This window comes from Panulirus ornatus, chromosome 68, assembly GCF_036320965.1.
Source record: "Panulirus ornatus isolate Po-2019 chromosome 68, ASM3632096v1, whole genome shotgun sequence".
NCBI classification, from domain to species: Eukaryota; Metazoa; Arthropoda; class Malacostraca; order Decapoda; family Palinuridae; genus Panulirus; species Panulirus ornatus.
Window position 1 is genome coordinate 11,718,406 of NC_092291.1, and position 20,362 is coordinate 11,738,767.

Consider the following 20,362-nt stretch of genomic DNA (forward strand, 5'->3'; position numbering starts at 1 on the left):
TTTTTCTTCCGGTAACTTGAATTATCATATTTTACTTGTGTTTCCGGTATGAGTGGCATCTCTTCCCAAAGTAATCCGCCTTTCAAACCAAGATGCAGGAAATTTAACCAACGGAATCGCTGAGAAGCTTCATTTTCCCAATCAACCTTTTTTCTTTCAGATGACTGTTCAATGTACCATTATATCTGACTATTTACTAATCGATAATCGGTGGTGTATATAAAGGGGGGGACAGGGACCGATTATTTTGAGGCCCTTACAATGAGAAAATCCATTTTCTTTTTCAACTATCCCATAGCCCAATAGATTGGGGGTCAGAGAATGAGATGATCAGATTTAGATTAACCCTGGGTTCAATAATTTCATGTCTCTGAAAATAAAAGAATGCGACTTTCCTTACATATATGTCTATATCACTACAGGGTTGAATTGTGGTGTTTTTGACCAGAGGGAAACAAGGGATTCTTATACTGAGAAATAGCGTTTTTGCACCATTGAATTTATGTTAGAGCTTCCACGGTCTGCCATTCTGGATAGGTCGCGTTGATAGAGGAAATATGATCAGTATGAGAGAGAGAGAGAGAGAGAGAGAGAGAGAGAGAGAGAGAGAGAGAGAGAGAGAGAGAGAGAGAGAGAGAGTAAAGGAATGAGGGCTGGAGAAACGAGTTGACTATGCATTAGAGAACTGGGAAAAGCTGTGAAACCAAAGGAAGGGAGTTTATAGAGCAAAGACATGTGCCACACAGAGTGCTATGTAGATTTTTTCGTAAATCGCATAGAGGGAAGGGCCAGAGATGATTATAAAGATCACCAGTAGACTAACACTACCAAATCCAGAAACCCATACTGGTGATCTGAATAAAGTGAATGGAATTCTAGGTGTTTGAGAATTTAAAAGAATTTGGAAATAGATGATGTAAAAGTAATGGGGATGAGCTGTACCAAGCAAATGGGAAAGTTTAGGTTTTTAGACAGAACTGAAACAGGCAGACAAGGACTGGCACTTGCTCAGAGGCACACTCCTTTAGAACAGGAGGTATACCATCTGAGCCATACCACTTGACCCCTTGGTGCTGGGAGAGAACCTGTTAGACCCTGTATGGAGAGAAAATAGGAGGGAATAGATTCAATGCAAAATGAAGGGGGGGGGGGGGGGGGAATTAGAATCTGAATGATCCAATGCTGTTAGATGAAAACAAAGTTCCTAAAAAGCGAATTCAATGGTTAGAAGGCTAGTAATAGACTGATTAAGTTGGAAAGGTTGAATTACTGTTGTTGGAAATGCTTTTGGGTAAAAACCAAATAAGATTTATTAGTACATGTCTAGTCAACTCAGTTTCTTTGTGTAAAAGAGTGCTTGGCTCTTCAAAAAGCTTTACAATGATTCCAAGTACTCAGTGTAGAGTGGGTTTCAGGGTAACAAAAGAATTTCATGGTTTAGTATGCACCATTCCTGATGCATCAAGTATCAGAGCAGGAGTGATGATCCTCTTTCTTTAACTTTTCCAATTTCCCTAGCTCTTTATATCTACTTTCCCCTTGTGTTTGCTTTCTGGGGCAACCTTCATTTTTTTAAAACCTCCTTCATATCACTGAAAGCATCAGACAATGAATATACTTATAAGACAGGACAACCAACATAAACAGTTCCTCAGCAGTTGTTTCAGTCCTTGCTATTGGGTCTTTGATACTGACAGACATACAGACGGACAGTAAATGAATTGTCTGAGGAAGATTCTGTGTACAATAGCTTTACAACCAGGAAGTGGCACTCATCATATTGATAAGTAAAATAAAACTTTTTATTATAAATTTGGATCAAGTATTACAGCTATAATCTCTGACTACAGTGCCCTTGGTGCAACACATTTTACTCATTTCATTCTAAACCCTATTTAGTTCATCTATACAAATCTCAGCTTACACTGCAAGTGCATAAACATATTACAGACAGAGAGACTGGTAAAACATTTAGGCTAATAATAAAACAAGAGTAATAAAGTGAAACTTCTGCCATATCTATCATATGTACATAGATAAAATCAATACAATAAAAAATGAACAGAGAAAACATTACCAAGTCAATAATACTCAAAATAATTAGCATCTTGGAACAAAGATTTTGTGAGATTTATATACTGGAGTATTTCTTATGCGGCGTCCTCTCAGGTTGACAGCTAAAGGTAATACAGGAGGATCCCTAATATATATGCCATGTCTACTTGGAGTCCAACCTCTCATCTCTATGATGTGATCCTTCATTCCAGTAATTGCAACCCACCCTGTAAGAAAAACTTTTAATTATATATACCATCTTAAAGAGGACTGTTCTGGAAGCCCTTCCCTTCTTGAATTACACTTTCTAAAAGGTGGAACAGAAGAAGGAAGCAAATGAGGAGTGCTCATCCTCCTTGAAGGCTCAGGCTGAGATGTCTGAATACGTTTGGATAAAACCAAGATGAGAAGAGACATAGATAGTATCTTTGAGGAAAGGAACATTGATTTTCTAGATCTGAGCGAAACAAAATGCAAGGCTAAGGAGGAAGAATGGTTTGGGAACATATTAGGGTAAAGTCTGTGGTTAGTGTGATACTGAAAGTCGATATATTGTGAATATATCATAATTCATTTCTCCAAGAGTACTTTGAAGCTTATTTTACTTCTCTGAACTACTGAAAGTCAACATGTTGCAAATACAATTAATTTCTCCAAGGGTACCTTGAAGCTGACTCTATCTGTTTCTTTCTTAGATGATTTTTTTCATTTCATAAGAAACTGTTTTCCCTCTTCCTGAGAAAACAAATTTTCAGAAGTTAGAGAAATATTCTGTCTTTTCATCAAGAGATAATAGAAAAATACCCAATCACCTACAGTTTCTGTCTGTCTGATATCATTCACTGCTATATAAACATTTCTATCTAACTAAGGGTCCAAAGCAACATAATGGTGACCAAAGGATATTTTTCCTTCATGTGCTGTCAGCTTAGATAATAAAGCATGGAGCTCAGTCATAGTAATGACATGTGGAAAAGATGAATGTAAAATTGGCTGAAGATATGTATCAGAGTGAGACAACAATGAGAATGAGAATATGGTGGGAATCTGGAGTAAGGACATAAAGCACATAAAAGATATATTACCATGCAAGAGTGAGCAATGGAATGGACAAAATGTCTGTGATGCCCATCCTGTTGAAAAGTGAAAAAGTTTCCAAAATACTAACAGAGAAGAGAAAATACAAAAGTAGACTGAGTGGCCACATATGGAACATTTTCTATTCAAGTTTGAAGGGCCATTCTGCTTTGTAAAACACTGGAAATTGGAATAAATAGAAAGATTATGTAAAAACGAAATAAATGATCTGTTACATGTTGAAAAGATTAAAAGAATTTACTCTTAGACAGATATATAAATCATTTTGTCATGGCCACCGTCTTGATGGGAACTCCTGGAGGGAAAGGGTGTCAGAGATACAATCAGACAGATAGAAAACTCACCTGCAGAAGACAGTACCACATCAGCACAACTTCTTTGCTTTTCTGTGCTATATACCCTAATATTCTTTGGTTTAAGTGCAGGCCAACGCTGAAGACGCTCCTTACTTCCCATTGGAACACCAAGTAGTTCTGATCCAAGGTACTCACGATAAAATGTAGAAGCATCCACAGTCCTCACGACTGTAACTGGGATGTGTTCAGATCTGAAGACCGTGAACCTTAAGAATATGAAAAGAAAAAAAAAAATGGAGTAAACATGCACACTATGGTATGCTATTCTTACATTAAATAATACCATTAAGCTTTTTTTTCTGTCCCACACTAGTCATTTTGTTACTTAGAATAATTCAGTCCTTCAGAACAATGATAGATAGGTATAAAACAAAATACCTTGAAGGAAGTAGTACAAACTGACAACAGTCAACGATACACTGTCACTGAGTCTGATGCACAAGAATCACCAAACTGCCAAGAATAAGGCTATTCACCTTAAATCTAACTCCAACTACTTTCATGATATATGTGGGTCCTACAACAACAACTTATGCTCTGCACCACCCATGGAATGACAGGGTAACACTTTGGATGGTAAAGAATGCTCAAAGGAAGTTTGCCTCCTTTGTGTCACTGCATCTAAAGAAGAACAGAGCAGAGAAGGTCCAGAGAAGGGCAACACTGATGGTACCAGAATTAAGTGAAGTGAATTACAATGAAAGGCAAGAGGCTTTAAATCTGCCCAAGGGTAACTGTGGCAGAAAATCACATAACCACCTATTTGTATACTATGGTGAGGGTTTTAAGTTCACAGAGCCTTTTCCCTTGAAAATGGAGATGAAATTTTGCTTGCTGTCCTTGTTGTCTAAGATATTTCTGCTACTCTACCCGCAACTAACCATGGGCCCTAAGAAAATGTCCCAGTAGGAAAGCAGTTAAATATGTAAACAAGTGAGATTTCATGACTTATTGTCAGGGCCAAGTTCACAGTCTGAACACTTTTTGTTTTCACTTTTAACATCATCCTTCCCTAAAACACTGGGTCTAGACAATCTAAAAAGACTAGCTTGGGCACTGATAACCTAACAGATGGGAGTTCCAATGTATCATGCTTTATGCAATAATAGGTATGCATATGAATGTATATAATATTCTTTAGAGTGATAAGCAATGGAAATCAGTGACAAATATGTTTTACTAATCCAGAATGATTACTAGACATTTGTTAATACTGAGGCCTTAACATAACTGAGGTTTCCCTATTTCTATAAGAATAATTAGTTTCCATTAGCATAATAATGAAATATTCATAAAAATTCTGTTGCTTCCTTTCTTAAAAACTGTAGTTAAAAGCCTCCTCATCTCTGTACTAATAACACTCTTACTAACAACAGAGCAAAATAAAAGTTCACAGTTCATATTATTATCCATTAAGGTCCCTTACCTTACAGACTGTGTACTATATAAAAGATCAAGACGGGCTATACCTCCAATAAAGAGGGTTTGTCCAGGCTTAAGACAGAAACTCTGAGGAAGAATAAGCTTCATGGGAATCACCTTCATCAGTTCTTCATGAGACAGTAGGTTAATTACCTGAGAAAAAGAAAAACTTTTAAGGGAAAGTTTTTATGCATTAGTTATCATTCAATATATTACAGACATGTTTGATAAATGCTTCAACGGCAGCACATCTGTGGTGCCCACCTCCTTGAAAATTATTCTTACACAACGAAGATTATGCTACTATTAAGAGAAGGGTGTCTAAAGCAAAGACATTTCAGACACTAAAGTTAGAACATATCTCTGACATTCCACTAAACTTACTACAATTCAATACAAATAACTTTCCATTGTGTTCTTCAATTTCAACCTCAGCATTCAATTAATCATACATCAATTACACTGCCCAAAGAATTTGTCATTTTACCTACCCTAATCAATGCTCATACTCCTTAAACACACCATCCTCATCCTCAATAACTGCTCCCACAGAACAGCACTACCTAAATCTTCCTACTTTTTCACTGCATCCACTCCTTCAATTTCAGTGTATCCCTCTTGAAAACTATTTCAATATGCAGTTTTCATGGATAATTCTACTCTAGAATAGTTTCACTAAAGTACTGATAAAGAACTTTTGCTGCTTGCATTGAATCAAATCCCAACTTCTGTCCTTTCTTTACTTTTCTAAACACAGCACTTCCAAGATCATGCTAATTTCATCGGCAAGGTGATGGAAAGTTCTATCTATGTCTTTGATGCATGTTCCCTTTGAGAACTCCCTCAAGCGAATGGCCACAGCAATAGTCTCCACAACTGTTGAACTTCAGCCAGTTTTTATGCTTTAGTGCCACACCCTTAACATACCACAGGCAAAGGGCAACTCTAGTACAGTGTTTTCATAAGCTCCTACCTAATGTTCCCACCTACTACTTCTAACTGTGTCTACCTAATATTTCAACCAACTACTTCCACCTAATACTCCCAGCTAATGCTCCTACCTACTACTTCTACCAAACGTTCCTACCTACTACTTCTATCTATTGCTCATACCATTCTGCCCAACAGCAGGACTAGCACACAGTGCTCACTGCAGGAAAATCTAGAGATGTGAAGAATAAGTTGTGTGAGTTAAGTGTTCTCAAATGTTGTATGTGGCAAGGAGAAAACTGTATGCTTCTTCAAAAAATGCCAGCAGTTCATGTGTAAGTGAGGCAGAAAGAAAAGAGCTGCCTAGGTCAAAGGAGTGCAACATGACAACAACTGAAGTGCTGGCTCACAAAGCAGCCATCACTAACCCTCCCAATATCCAGATACATAGTACCAGAAATATACTTCCCTGGTCAGTGGCTGCCTACCAACTATTACCTACAAAAACTATGACACTGATTGCTCATATCCACAAACAAGCCCTTTGCTCTTATATGCATGAGTATCATCACCACATATGATCATTACCTGATCTGGTTGTATTGTCCCAGGAGTGTCATAACACCATTTGCCAAAAGAATACCGAGGATCAGATGTATTTATACCAAGAATCTTTCTCTGAATTTTTGTCGAAGGATTCATATTTGTTGAGAAAGGGTCAAATTTCTCCTCAGGCTCCTCTTTACTCTCTAATGTTCTGCCAATGTGACCTAAGAGGTATGAAGGTTAAGGTTAAATCCAAGATTAAATCATAATAAAAACTACATATTCATAAAGCAGATATAATCAATAGGACAAGATGATCCCAGCATCCACTGATGCAGTAAAGACTCACCAGACAAAGTCCCAACTGAGACACTTTTTGTGTAAACTGGTTTTAGCTTATCAGACATAGATTTAATTTTCTGCTCTTCCCTCAGCCTCTTCAATCGAAGATAAAGATTATATCCTGCAGGCCGAAGAATGGGAAACTGGAAACAGTAAAACACAGATTTATATGAATCAATGTGCAGGTATAATTTATTCAAAACATCTGATGCCCTGTCACTTTATATTCTATTCAACCTATGTAAAATTATTTCTGTGGTGCATGCAACACTTTGGTCTCTTTGCCTATGTCACATTTGCTGAGTTTTCTAGAATAATAATTCCTTTCTTCCTGACTTTAAGAATTCATTACAACTGGAAAAATACAGAAACTAGTTTCATCAAGTGCAAACAGTTAAAGCTAAAAATGTGAAAAACCTGGGACCAAGGAATATTGGTATTCCTGAAAATAATATATTTCTGAGTGAATCTTATAAAATCACATCAACCCCTAATTTCAGTTCACAGCAATCAAATAAACATTATCAATATATCAAAATACTAATCAAAACACAAAGGCTTCCAAAATGTCCTATAAGAAATCCTCCAATAAATCAATGGCCCACAGATTAAGCCTCAGCTTTTTAGAAAAATACACATGCTGCACCTAGAATAAGGACTATAGGTATAACATATTACCTTGAGCATATTCAAAGTTGTTCCCGGCCACAGGGAAGTGGTAGCACGACGAATGAGACTGGAAGCTTTTGTCTTACACATGTCAGATCCAAGGAGTGCATTGAAGAGTGTTGACTTGCCAGAATTGGTGCATCCCAGAATGTATATATCACCTGAGTGTTACAATCATTATGTAATGTGCAGTTAAACTGCCTTCAAGTATAATATTGTTAAACTTATCATAAATGAATTTCCTTTGCTGTGTACAATATATGTAAGAAAATCTCTGACATCAATCCATTCATATCTAAATATGATATAATATAATCAACTCTTCTGCTGCATAATCAACTTTTTAGGGGGGCCCTGTGAAGTGTCAAAACCCACAAAAACTTATCAAACCTATCATGTCTGAAAAATGGCCTGTAAGTGCGAGTACAAGTAAAGCATCCACAGTACCCAGGAAAGTGATTAATATAGACATAGAGAACAAAGTGATACGCAGGGTTGAGGCAGACAAGGGTCAGGTACATATGGGTGAGTCATTTGGTTCCAACATCATTAAATCGAAACTTGATAACAGTGAATGGGTAAAAAAAAAAAAAACATATTCCACCACATTCTAAGTTGCAAGGAATTTTTCTACACAAGGATAGAAAAGCTGAAGACAATGGAAAGCAGACCAGGACAGTGTAGGTGTGTTGTATATATATATTTTTTTTTTTTTGCTTTGTCGTTGTCTCCCGCGTTTGCGAGGTAGCGCAAGGAAACAGACGAAAGAAATGGCCCAACCCACCCCCATACACATGTATATACATACGTCCACACACGCAAATATACATACCTACACAGCTTTCCATGGTTTACCCCAGACGCTTCACATGCCTTGATTCAATCCACTGACAGCACGTCAACCCCGGTATACCACATCGCTCCAATTCACTCTATTCCTTGCCCTCCTTTCACCCTCCTGCATGTTCAGGCCCCGATCACACAAAATCTTTTTCACTCCATCTTTCCACCTCCAATTTGGTCTCCCTCTTCTCCTCGTTCCCTCCACCTCCGACACATATATCCTCTTGGTCAATCTTTCCTCACTCATCCTCTCCATGTGCCCAAACCATTTCAAAACACCCTCTTCTGCTCTCTCAACCACGCTCTTTTTATTTCCACACATCTCTCTTACCCTTACGTTACTTACTCGATCAAACCACCTCACACCACACATTGTCCTCAAACATCTCATTTCCAGCACATCCATCCTCCTGCGCACAACTCTATCCATAGCCCACACCTCGCAACCATACAACATTGTTGGAACCACTATTCCTTCAAACATACCCATTTTTGCTTTCCGAGATAATGTTCTCGACTTCCACACATTCTTCAAGGCTCCCAGAATTTTCGCCCCCTCCCCCACCCTATGATCCACTTCCGCTTCCATGGTTCCATCCGCTGCCAGATCCACTCCCAGATATCTAAAACACTTCACTTCCTCCAGTTTTATATATATATGTACTATATATATATCATATATTACAATTAACATATTTACTTCTCCATACAACGAAACTTAGAGAGGAAATGTTCGAAGCTGACATTAAGTTAATATGTCTATACTGAAGATAGCAGCAGGATATTCTATTTTTTTAATATAAGCAAAGTATTCCTCCATATATTTCTGCAGAATATTTCAATTATACTTAAAATTCATATTCATGTCAAATTCTAGAATTCCATGGAAAAAGCTTGTAAAAAAAAAAAAGTTAGGAGTTAGATTGCAAGTTTAGCTGCTAGAATAAAGGTAAAATTTTCAAGATCTATTGGCAAAATAGCTAAAATGGCAATAGATTCTTGGCAGAACTTTTTTTTCAAGTTTTTCAAGTTCTGTGTCCAAGATTCTCCACCAAACATAACATCCACCTCTCCCTCCTTTCATTCTGATTACAACCATGCACATTAAAACACCCTAGCCATAGCCTCTAAGGGCATATCCTTGCTTGTCTCCTGTTTCTAAGTTTCTAAGGATAGTTATAATACTAGTGGAGAAGGTTTCCCGCTCCCTGCTTTTGCCCATTTATCACCTCGTACAACATACATGAAACACATGGGTAGTTTTCTTAAGTCCCTACTCCTAGGGATAAAGGAAATTTGTGATTGAAGATAAGGAATGATATGAATTATGTACTGTTAAGTGTGATGTGAGAAATGAAGAGAAAGTCTGTATTTCTGGTTTGAGTTTCAGCAATTGGCATGCATGTGAGGCAAAAGACAACACACATTTCAAACTTTCAAGACAGAATTTCAACTAAAAAAGAATATGACAAACCTTTAGTGCCCCATGAATGCTGTATTTTTGTGATGAGACTTTCAATTCCAAAACCAGTATGAGCTGAGACCAGAGCCACGTGACGAATATTTGCACGTCCTAAATCAGTCTTTTCTATGGCTGCAATGAGACATTCCTTGACTCTTTGAAGGTGATTCTTTCCATCAGCAGGAAGAAGGTCAACTTTGTTCCCCACAATTACCACTGGCCTACGAGTCCCTATAAACATTCTTATGATTAGTCACAACAGATTTATCCAATGAAATATATTTTGAATTAACATAATTACAGGACAATTACCAGAAATTCAAAAAGGTAACTTACTGGGCATAACATTCATCAACAAGGTAATGCTTTCAAGCCATATAATGACAGAAATGATATTGGGAATATTGGCAACAAAAGGCAGACAATTAATGAAAATGTTTACTGTATATCCACCTACATCTATATTTATTATACTTGATTGCATTTACTGCATCAGCGAGGTAGCGCCAGGAAACAGACAAAGAATAGCCCATCCACTCATACATACACACACACGCACATGTAAATATATATATCATTTATTTATTCATTATACTTAGTCACTGTCTCCCGCGTTAGCGAGGAAGTGCAAGGAAACAGACAAAGGAATGTCCCAACCCACCCACATGTACATACATATACATAAACACCCACACACACACACATATACATACCTATACATTTCACGTATACATCCATTTACATAAAGACATATACATATATACGCATGTACATATTCATACTTGCTGCCAATTCACGTTGCCACCCCGCCACACATGAAACAGCACCCTCCTCCCCTGTGTGCGCATGAGACAGCGCTAGGAAAAGACAACAATGGCCACATTTGTTCAAACTCTCTCTAGCCGTCATGTGCAATGCACTGAAACCACACATCCAGGCTCCACAAAACTTTCCATGGTTTACCCCAGACACTTCACATGCCCAAGTTCAATCCACTGACAGCACATCCACCCCAGAATACCACATCATTCCAATTCACTGAATTCCTTGCACGCCTTTCACCCTCCTGTATGTTCAAGCCCTGATCCCTTAAAATCTTTTTCACTCCATCATTCCTCCTCCAATTTGGTCTTCCACTTCTCGTTCCCTCCACCTCTGATACATATCCTCTTTGTCAATTTTTCCTCACACATTCTCTCCATGTGACAAAACCATTTCAATAAACCTTCTTCCATTCTCTCAGCCATACTCTTTTTATTACCACATATCTCTCTTACCATTTCGTTACTTACTCGATCAAACCACCTCACACCAAATATTGTCCTCAAACATTTCATTTCCAATAAATCCACCCACCTCCGCACAACCTTATCTATAGCCCATGCCTTGCAACCATATAACATTGTTGGAACCACTATTCCTTCAAACATACCCATTTTTGCTCTCCAAGATAATGTTCTCGCCTTCCACACATTCTTCATCGCTCCCAGAACCTTCACCCCCTCCCCCACCCTGTGACTCACTTCTGCTTCCATGGTTCCATCTGCTGCTAAATCCACTTCCAGATATCTAAAAATATTCACTTCCTCCAGTTTTTCTCCTTTCAAACTTACCTCCCAATTTACTTGTCCCTTAACCCTACTGAACATAATAACCTTGCTCTTATTCACATTTACTCTCAACTTAATGCAGATTTAAGAAGTAAATATCAATAGTGCTGTGTTGTATGGATACCAGTAAAGCAGACTGACATAAAAATAAGACATAAAGAACAAAGAAACACTTAACCAGTAACATAAACATACTGGGGCTAAAGAACGTTGTCCAGGAAGATATATAACATTTGCCCAGTAACAAATCGACGAAATTCAGAACAATGTTTTAAACCTTACAGCAACTTAGCAAGGATAATTTAGAATTATCAGGCTAAGTAATTTCTTGAAATTCACTTGAAAGGAACAAAACAAAGATACATGATCCCCTAGCCTGGAAATTAGAACAGCTATCTAATGCAAAACCTGGTGATCTAAGAAATTTACATGGAGTGATTACAGAAACATGGAAAAGATGATTAGACTCATAACAGCTAACTATGCTAGAAAAGTACCAACTGAATATAACAGCTTTGTACAAAAAGCAGGACACATAATGGTATGAGGAGAGGCAATTGAAGCATTGTTTTTCAACATACAAGTCAAGTAGTGAGTGCAGTGAGCAAGCCCTGCTGCCTTGGTAAAATCTTATCTTTAGTATAGGTAGGAAGTCTTCCCTCTGATAACCCTAACTCCACTACCATCTCAAGCTCTCATCACTGTACTTTCTATTAAGTCTTCCTTAAATATCACTGAAATTAAAAGATAAGAGTGAGTGGTAAATTGATCTCAGGCAACATTGTTGCATCTATATTCCATACACATGAGGTAAATTTGGAAAATTAGTGCTCAGGAACATAACTCTTTATATAGTAGGTTTCAAATGCTCATTTTGACATTTTGTACAGTAACAAGTTTCTTAAGAATGTAACCCCATCACTAAGCAGAGGGACCCTGTACAACAAAATATCACTTGAATACAATTATGAAGTCATTTACTCATGTCCTACAATTATCTAGAATGCAGGCATTTTCATGAATATTGATTCCCAAAGTGGCATGTCAAGATAAATATCTACAACCTTCAGGCTCCTCTGTTCCACAACAATCAGTAACCTTTGCTCCATCTGTAAGGGCAAAAATGAAATGCAAATGGACAGCTCCATTCACTTGCATCTTACTACACTCAAGAAGGTGTTAAAGACCTCATGGTAGTATCTAAGCTAATGAGAGAGGGATGATGACACGATTACAATTTACATGTTTCTGAACAACTCTGACCATGTTAATATCTGTATGTTCTTTGAAATCATCAGAAACTGATCAGTTAGGTGACAAAACTACATACTAAAACGATCGAGTCAAAGATGCAAAAAATACGTTTACAATAACAGAAACCTGGATGAATGAAATAATCTAAATGAAGAAAATGCTAATCCAATAGGGCTGTACAGATGAAAACCTTCCTCCAAATATACAGATGGGTAATCACATGAAGAGAGACACCCTAGATAGTAAACTGAATAAATGAGATTAATTTGGGGAAACCTACTCTTGCATAATCAGATATTCTAGATACTGATAAACTCCCAAAAATATGAAATGCATACAAAATCAGGACAGTGCATTCATACAGATTATACATCTTTCTTAAAAGAAAAAGTTTTTCATGTAACATTTGGAAAGGAAATGCATTAAATAAATACTGGCAGCAATCATGGAAAAAAGATTCATATGACTGATGGGTGAGGTAGAGGAAATTCTTGTTGCTCAGCTGAGGGCTGACAAAGTTATGGCATCCCTTCCAGTACAGATACTTAACAACAAAAAAGTTCCCCATGATAAATATCAACGAGGAATAATGGAAAAATCTTTCTTATAATACAAACTTAACCATCCTGTAAGAGACTGAACAATGGCCTTACACCTTTACACAGGTAAAACACACTAGCATAATTAGTCAAATTATCATTACCTTGTGACTTCAGAAAATGTAATCATACATGCAACATACCCACCTATGATATCGATTAATTTTGGCCAAATAGAGCATGGCACATCTAAAATATCAACCATCACAATCACAAGTGCTCTTTGGGCCCTGATAGGCTCTAACACCTTCGAGTATACTTCCGGTGAGACACGTACATTCAGGGCCATTTTGTGATACTTCATAAAGTAGCAGCGCTGGCAAAGAACACTACGAAGCTGACCACGATCAAGACCATCAAAAAGCTCTTTTGGAATGAAACCTACGGAAAATTAAACAAATTAGCTCTGGATATTCTTAAAAATGTATTAGATGAATCTATTCTGAATATTTCTAAATAAAAAATCAAATAGTTTAGGGTATTTCTAAATAAAACATTAAGACATTAAACCACAGAAAAACAATATCAATACAGAGAAAATATCAATTCCAATATAGTTACCTGGGAAAGCAGGATTTTGACAGTGTAGGTGTGCTCCACATCCGCCACAAGGCACATCACTCACAGGAATGCTGGCATCAGCTGTGCCGTAGTCTTTTCTTCGTGAATCTAGATCAATAATCATATCTTCTGATGCATCTTCAATTACTGAGTTACTTAAACAATATTCTGGAGATGGATTAACATTTGGGCCTTCTAGTCTTTGCAAAGTTCCATCTTCATAGGCTTGCATTCTATAGGCAATATCTGCTTTAACAGCTGAGCCAGAATTAATAAAGTCTGAGTCATCTACTTCTGTTTTTGACTTCTTGATAATGTCTTCTAAATCTACTTTTTCAGTGTGTGAATATGGGAATGATATAATGGGATCTTCTCTTTTTGCATCATCACCATTCAATTCATTACTTGTACTCACTGCCTCAGGTGTATGCAGCCATTTTTCTATGATAAGAGGAGGCGCCTTTATTCTTTTTTTCTTCAGTCCAGCTTTAATTTTCTTTTCAATTTTCAATCTCGAAATGTAATCCAAATTAAGAGTTCGGTCATCAATGTAAGAGCTGTAGATGATCTGTGTGTTTGTGATACACTGAAGAATATCTGGTAATTTTTTCCTTTCAGTATCTTCACTACCGAGGTCCTTTTGAAAAACCATCATAGCTCTTCTTCCTCTGTTCATATGAATAGACCTAAAGTGATCTGGATCATTGAGTCTATTCAGTGCTATATCCTTAAACAGATGAGGGGTTTGCGTTATTGGAACTACAAAACGATATGTACTTTTCCATTTCAGTATGTTCTTAGCAGCTGAAGTTCTTCCAATGATGTGTGCCATTGTTATTGTTCGGATATCAGAAGTTCATGCATTTCATAGGATGATCTAAATACAAAAAATAAGGTGCATTAGTAAAATTCTTGACTCTTTTAGCAAAGAATCCATTGGCACATCCACTCTCAAGTATGCATACCACTCTACTCCCTCTAGGTCCTCTCTTTTAACCAAAAAACTTGAGCCACTCTGTCTCACACACGGTCAACACCTAATCATCTTACTTTTGCTTACATCTACAATCTACTCTCCCCTTTTATACACTCACTAAAACTCTGTCAACAACCTCTGAAGTTTCCCTCAGGCATATGCCAATAAAACTATTGTTATCGGGAAACAGCAATGATTCACCTCCCATGCTTACTGACCAACATACAGCAGACCCTTCCTCTGCTCCAAAAGTCTTGCATTCACCTCCCTCATCCCCTCGTCCATAAACAGATTAACCCCTTAACTTACCAGTTAAGTTTCCTTTCCAACTCTGGAGAATCTCAGTTTTTCAAGCAATGCAGATTATGTACTTAATCTTACAATTTCTAAGATATTCTTATAATAATGAAAAAAATCAGAGTATATTTTGTCAACTATAGTCACTGATGATGTGTAGAAGCTTTGTATGTCAACAGAATATCCTAAAAATCCTGAGTGTCAAGTTGCTACTACACTTATTTTATTGTTTATTATACCTACAATGAAGAACTGATTAACAGTTATTATATTTTATCTAAAATAAATCTTTTCATGTTATAACCAACATAATTCATCGATACTTTTTAATAAAAACAAAGTTATAAAGTGTACAAGTCAGATACAATATTGCCATGGGTAAGAGAGAGGTGTATGAGACAGCTAAAGATGGTGTGATGAAATAGTTTTGACATGTGGAAAGGGAGAGTGAGAAAAGGACGAATAAGAAGATATACATACCTAAAAAGGAGGGAACAGGGAAAAGGGGAAAACTGACAAGGAGAAGGAAGGATGCAGTGTAAGAAGTTTTGAGTGCTGAGGCCTGAACAAGCAGAAGGGTGTCTGGTGGGCATGGGATAAAGCATCTTGGTATGCAGGGGGCAATGTACCGTCAGTGGGTGAATTCATGCATGTGAAGCAGTCAAAGAAAACCAAAGAAAGGTCTGTGGGGACTGTCTGTGGATAGGAGGCTCTGGTTTAAGTGCATTATACATGACACTTGAGGAGTGGATGTGAGCATATGAGGCCATACTTCCTGTTGCTGGTAACTGAAAACAAGTATGAAAAGTATGCTCTGGATATCATCCATCCCTTCCTTACTACATACACCAATTCAACTCATCTTAAGATCCTTCATGCCTATGAAGCAACTACCAAAATGAAAAACACTAAACTTTTACTGCTCAATTAACACCATTCTCTCCCAACACAAACACACACACACCACATCACTAAGCTTTATGACCTATAGTCCCATCCTCCCTCCAGTTTTACTTTTCCAAAAGAAGGAATAGGGAGGGAAGCCAAGTGAGGATTTTTCCCTCAAAGGCTCAGTCATCTGTTCCTTACTCTATCTTGCTATTCTGGGAATTGACAAATACGTGTATATATATATGTATATATATATATATATATATATATATATATATATATATATATATATATATATATATATATAGGGAAGGAGCAATGTGGTTTCAGAAATAGTACAGGATGAGGATCAGACGTTTGCTTTGAGAATGTTTGACAAATAGTTAGAAAACAGATTTGTATGTGGCATTTATGGATCTGAAGAGGGAATATGATGCTTTGTGGAAAGTCTTAAGAATATATGGCATGGGAGATGAGCTGCTAGAAGCAGAGAAGTTTTTATCAAGGGTGTAAGGCTGGTGTACAAGTAGGAAGAGAGGAGAGTGACTGATTCCCAGTGAAGGTTGGTCTATGGCAAGGATGTGTGGTCACCATATATATATATATATATATATATATATATATATATATATATATATATATATATATATGTGTGTGTGTGTGTGTGTGTGTGTGGGTGTGTGTGTGTGTACTATTTTACCCATGGTACTAAGATCTCTTACAACCACATGAAATACCGGAATAAACACTTACCATTCAATATGATTGCCACAGTTGAGCCCAACAATTTGCAGAGATCCACAGACTGCTCTGTCCATTACCATGGCAGAATGACACTATTCACGAATGCATTAACACAAAATGTTAATTTCATACAAGAACTTAGTTGTTGACTTTAGTTGCACCCATAAATTGAATGAAAAAAAAATAATCATATTCAGTTTTCACTGAAAATTCAGGCTAGTCCACCATGATGAGCACCTGTGTGTTTCTAATAAGAATAATGATATAAATATCTAAGCTCTGAAGGCAAAATCAAGGAGAAAGACAGCCTCCATTCCCACCGTTAGCGTAAACAAACCAGTCAACCCAGCTGATCGCAACCACAACTGCCGATCAGCCATGTGACCCACACCACAATTGCCATATGACCCGGACTATGCAACTGTTGATTCAACTGCCAGCTGACCAGGATAAAAAATTTGCCGACTTAACTGCCAGTTAACTCGATCCACAACTGTCGTCCCAGTAACCAGTTCACCAGACCATAACAATCGACCCAACAGTTAGCTTCTCCGAAGAACGATTGTCGATTCAGCAGTCAACCCAAGATGGACCACATCTGTTGACTCAAGTCAGGTCATCCTGTATATACTATAGTCGACCCAGCAGCCAAAGCATCCAAACTCTAAAGTGTCGAACGAGCTGTATGCACATGCGAGAGTACCCACACCGCATGCATAAAAACAATTATCTGGGTCATTGCCCCTTGTAAGGTCCTCTACATTTTTTACTAAATACAGCAACAGAACAAAGGACGTGTGCAGTAAATGAAACTTAAGTTACCACAAATTACCTCAGTAAAAGGGTAAACCCCGAATTGCACGAAATCAGCCTAAATAAGTCAGAAAACCAGTGTATGGTATTCATGTTATCTGCGCTCACATAAGTTGGTTGAACACTATATGATTTATTTCCCCGTTATGATCTCACCAAATCGGTCACTCAAACAAGACATGCATCGTCTTTACACCTAATACTATTTCTTTCTTTTGAAATTAGAAAAAAACTTATAAGAATGAAAAAAAAATTGAAAAGTTGGCATAAATCTCAATTTACCCAAGAAAAAATTATAGAGGAAGAGTATTTGTCAGATAACGGGAAACGCTAAAAACAGCAATGTCCCGACATATATTCTAGGCGGTGGTGCCACCCCATCGTTTATATCGTATTCTGTTTTGTGCACTTTCTATTTATGGGGTCTGGATCGTGGGGAGGGGGAATGGAGAGGTTTTGAATGAATAGAGGAGAAAGTCGGGGTACAGAGTTGGGGTTTGGGGGTGGAGAATGGGGAATTTTGGGAGGGGGGGTAGGGAACTGTGTTGGGATAGGGGAGGGTGAAAGGGCATGTTAACCTTTCTGCATTCAGCTCGAATGAACAGAAGGGAATTTAATATGCAGTACTTTATGTTACTTTTTTAACATTGAAGGTGTTCATGAACAGTAGAAGTGGAGTTCAGGAGGGGAAAGACCTTAATTTCAGAATTTTTCATGATATTTTACATTATTACCTACCGTATAAGAATTGGCACTTGAAGAAGTTCAGGAGGCAGAGGCAACCGTCAGTGGACGCAGCGTACAAAGCCTAAAGTAAAATATAGAAAAAAAAAGATATGAAAATTCAAAGTAGATTCCATATACACGTTTGTGATACATTAATACCTTTGAAATTCTAGTTAATGAATTTTAAGACAACAAGACTTAAAAGGCGATGAAATAAGTGACTACTATTTTACGAAGAAATGCACCTTCCATGTCTCGTCCATTCTACTGGTTTGTTAGGCTCACCGAGAGTTCAGGGATACCCAAACAAAAACCCCGGGCCCCGGAATAGTGGAGATGAAATCTGGAAACGCTAATAAAGTAAGTGATCGAAAAATAGATAGTATACGAAACAAATCAGAATCTTATAGAGATTATCACTTGCCTCTCCCGGTACGTGGGACTCCAGTTCCCCTTCTCGGAAAACTGGCGGTACTCGTTCGTCAAAATCCCTTTGAATCTTCAAAGACTATTACTTTGAATTGGCTGTTTTCTAATTTCGTGTCGTCGGCAAATTTCGAGATTTTACTGGTGAGTCCCATCTTTATTTCGTTGATGTAAATGATGAAAAGTGTGGACGGAGGACAGAGTATTGTGGAACTCCACAAGATCCGTGACTCAGTCGGATGTTTCTTCGTTTAAAACCACTTTTCTCTCTCAAAGCCAATCCGCCAGCCATGCGGACAGCCTTTCTCACGCTTTGACCTTAAATGTTATTTTTGAATCATTGACATTGTTACGAACATGGTGTGTGTGTGCCCACATGTTCGTATGAATCAGAGGCGCCAGGTTAAGTCGTGGGGTCAGCTGGTGACGTTCGCAAGATGACGAGTGTGAGTACGCAGAGACTTTAGGACCCTCCAACCAATCAGAATTGCTCTTAGTCCCATAGCTAATCAAGGGTAGCGTTGTATAGTAGCAAGGGTGAACGCTTGTCTTTACTTGTAATAAATACTCACAACACCCGCTGAGATTTAATTCCTCTCTCTAGCCCAGCGAGGTAAGTGGTCCCCCTGCTAAGCCTGTAAGCCCTGCTGTGCTGTAAGCCTGTTACCCGAGTGCTGTGCTGTAAGCCCGTTACTACTGTGTCACGTTAAGTAGCTAAGTGTAACGATGATGTTTACTGTGTCACGTCAGGTCTAACTAAGTGTAATGTTATCGAACAAAGTGTCATAAAGGAAAGAGATCTCCTGGCTTGAAATCTTATCTGGAATGTTAACACATGTTCAATGTTAACTCATGTTCAATGTTAAACTCATGTTCAGTGTTAACGTAAATGATTCATGCCTGATTTATGTGCCTATCTTTGTACACTTGAATTCTTTCATTATAAGAAGAGTTAATGAAATCCCATAACTTTCAGACAGTGTTCTCCCGAGTTGTGCAACGTAACAAATCTAACGTCCTTGCAAAGACGAGGATCAGTATAGTATTTGTAACATATATATGTTACTGGCGACCTTGCCCCAACAAGTATTGAGCTCGTAACAACATGGTTCTTTATCGAAGGTTTTAGGTAAGTCCAAGTATGTACCATTAGAGGATGTCTCGGAATCCGTTGTGATATATGTAACCAAAAAGAATAATCAGTTTCGTTAAACAAGATATCTTACTCTTGAAACTTTGTTAATGGTCGGTATAATTCTATTTTTTCTATGAATTAAAAAAAAGATTCTCAATTATTGTTTCTAAGCATTCTGAATATAACCGAAAAGAGGCTTATGGGACGGTAATCTAGATGGGAACACAATCACACAAAAGGAAGCCTGTGAAATCTACAATTGCCGTAGGTGGCGACCAGGCCAAGTAGACTTGGGTAAATGGTAAACTTTAATATGTTGTATAGTATCCTTTGGGATCAACGGGAAAACTAAAGATTTGGGCAATTCTTGATTTTCAATTCGGCAACCTCATTGCTGGATTCCCCATGCTTCTGTTCCTTACTGGTGTGCAGAATATGTCTGCTTCATATTAGTCAGTGTGCTGCTTTTGATGATACCATTGGATGATGTAACATTTCATGTATGACGAGTGCCCCTTCAGTGGGATGCCTTGACTTTGTAGGGACGCATTCTGTGCTGCCTCAAAACCTCTGTCGCTTTCCGTCTTACTTCACGGTAAGTCCTTAC

General features: G+C 37.8%; 1 protein-coding gene across 4 annotated transcripts; it reads right to left on the reverse strand.

Moving 5' to 3' along the window:
* Nucleotides 1-1,788: 1,788 nt before the first annotated feature.
* Nucleotides 1,789-18,660, reverse strand: LOC139747368 (nitric oxide-associated protein 1). 4 transcript variants are annotated; one of them, XM_071659588.1, is made up of 11 exons: nt 18,619-18,660; nt 18,207-18,276; nt 13,748-14,624; nt 13,334-13,567; nt 9,736-9,954; nt 7,428-7,579; nt 6,757-6,892; nt 6,450-6,631; nt 4,936-5,084; nt 3,498-3,715; nt 1,789-2,282 (listed from the first exon to the last, which is right to left on the reverse strand). In XM_071659588.1, the coding sequence occupies exons 3-11, from the start codon at nt 14,577-14,579 to the stop codon at nt 2,101-2,103; spliced, it is 2,304 nt and encodes a 767-aa protein (XP_071515689.1). In that variant the 5' UTR covers nt 14,580-14,624; nt 18,207-18,276; nt 18,619-18,660; the 3' UTR covers nt 1,789-2,100. The 4 variants fall into 4 exon arrangements, with proteins under 4 accessions (XP_071515689.1, XP_071515686.1, XP_071515688.1 ...); XM_071659585.1 differs by lacking the exon at nt 18,619-18,660 and having other exon boundaries at nt 18,207-18,284; XM_071659587.1 differs by lacking the exons at nt 18,207-18,276; nt 18,619-18,660 and adding an exon at nt 16,665-17,253.
* Nucleotides 18,661-20,362: the final 1,702 nt, after the last annotated feature.

Coding starts and splice junctions, on each gene's coding strand:
- LOC139747368 (XM_071659588.1), bottom strand. CDS start 14,579: ATGGCACACATCATTGGAAGAACTTCAGCTGCTAAGAACATACTGAAA. Junction 6,893..7,427: donor CAACTTTGAATATGCTCAAG/GTAATATGTTAT, acceptor TACTGTTTCCAG/TTTCCCATTCTTCGGCCTGC. Junction 2,283..3,497: donor TGTGGTACTGTCTTCTGCAG/GTGAGTTTTCTA, acceptor TTTTTCTTACAG/GGTGGGTTGCAATTACTGGA.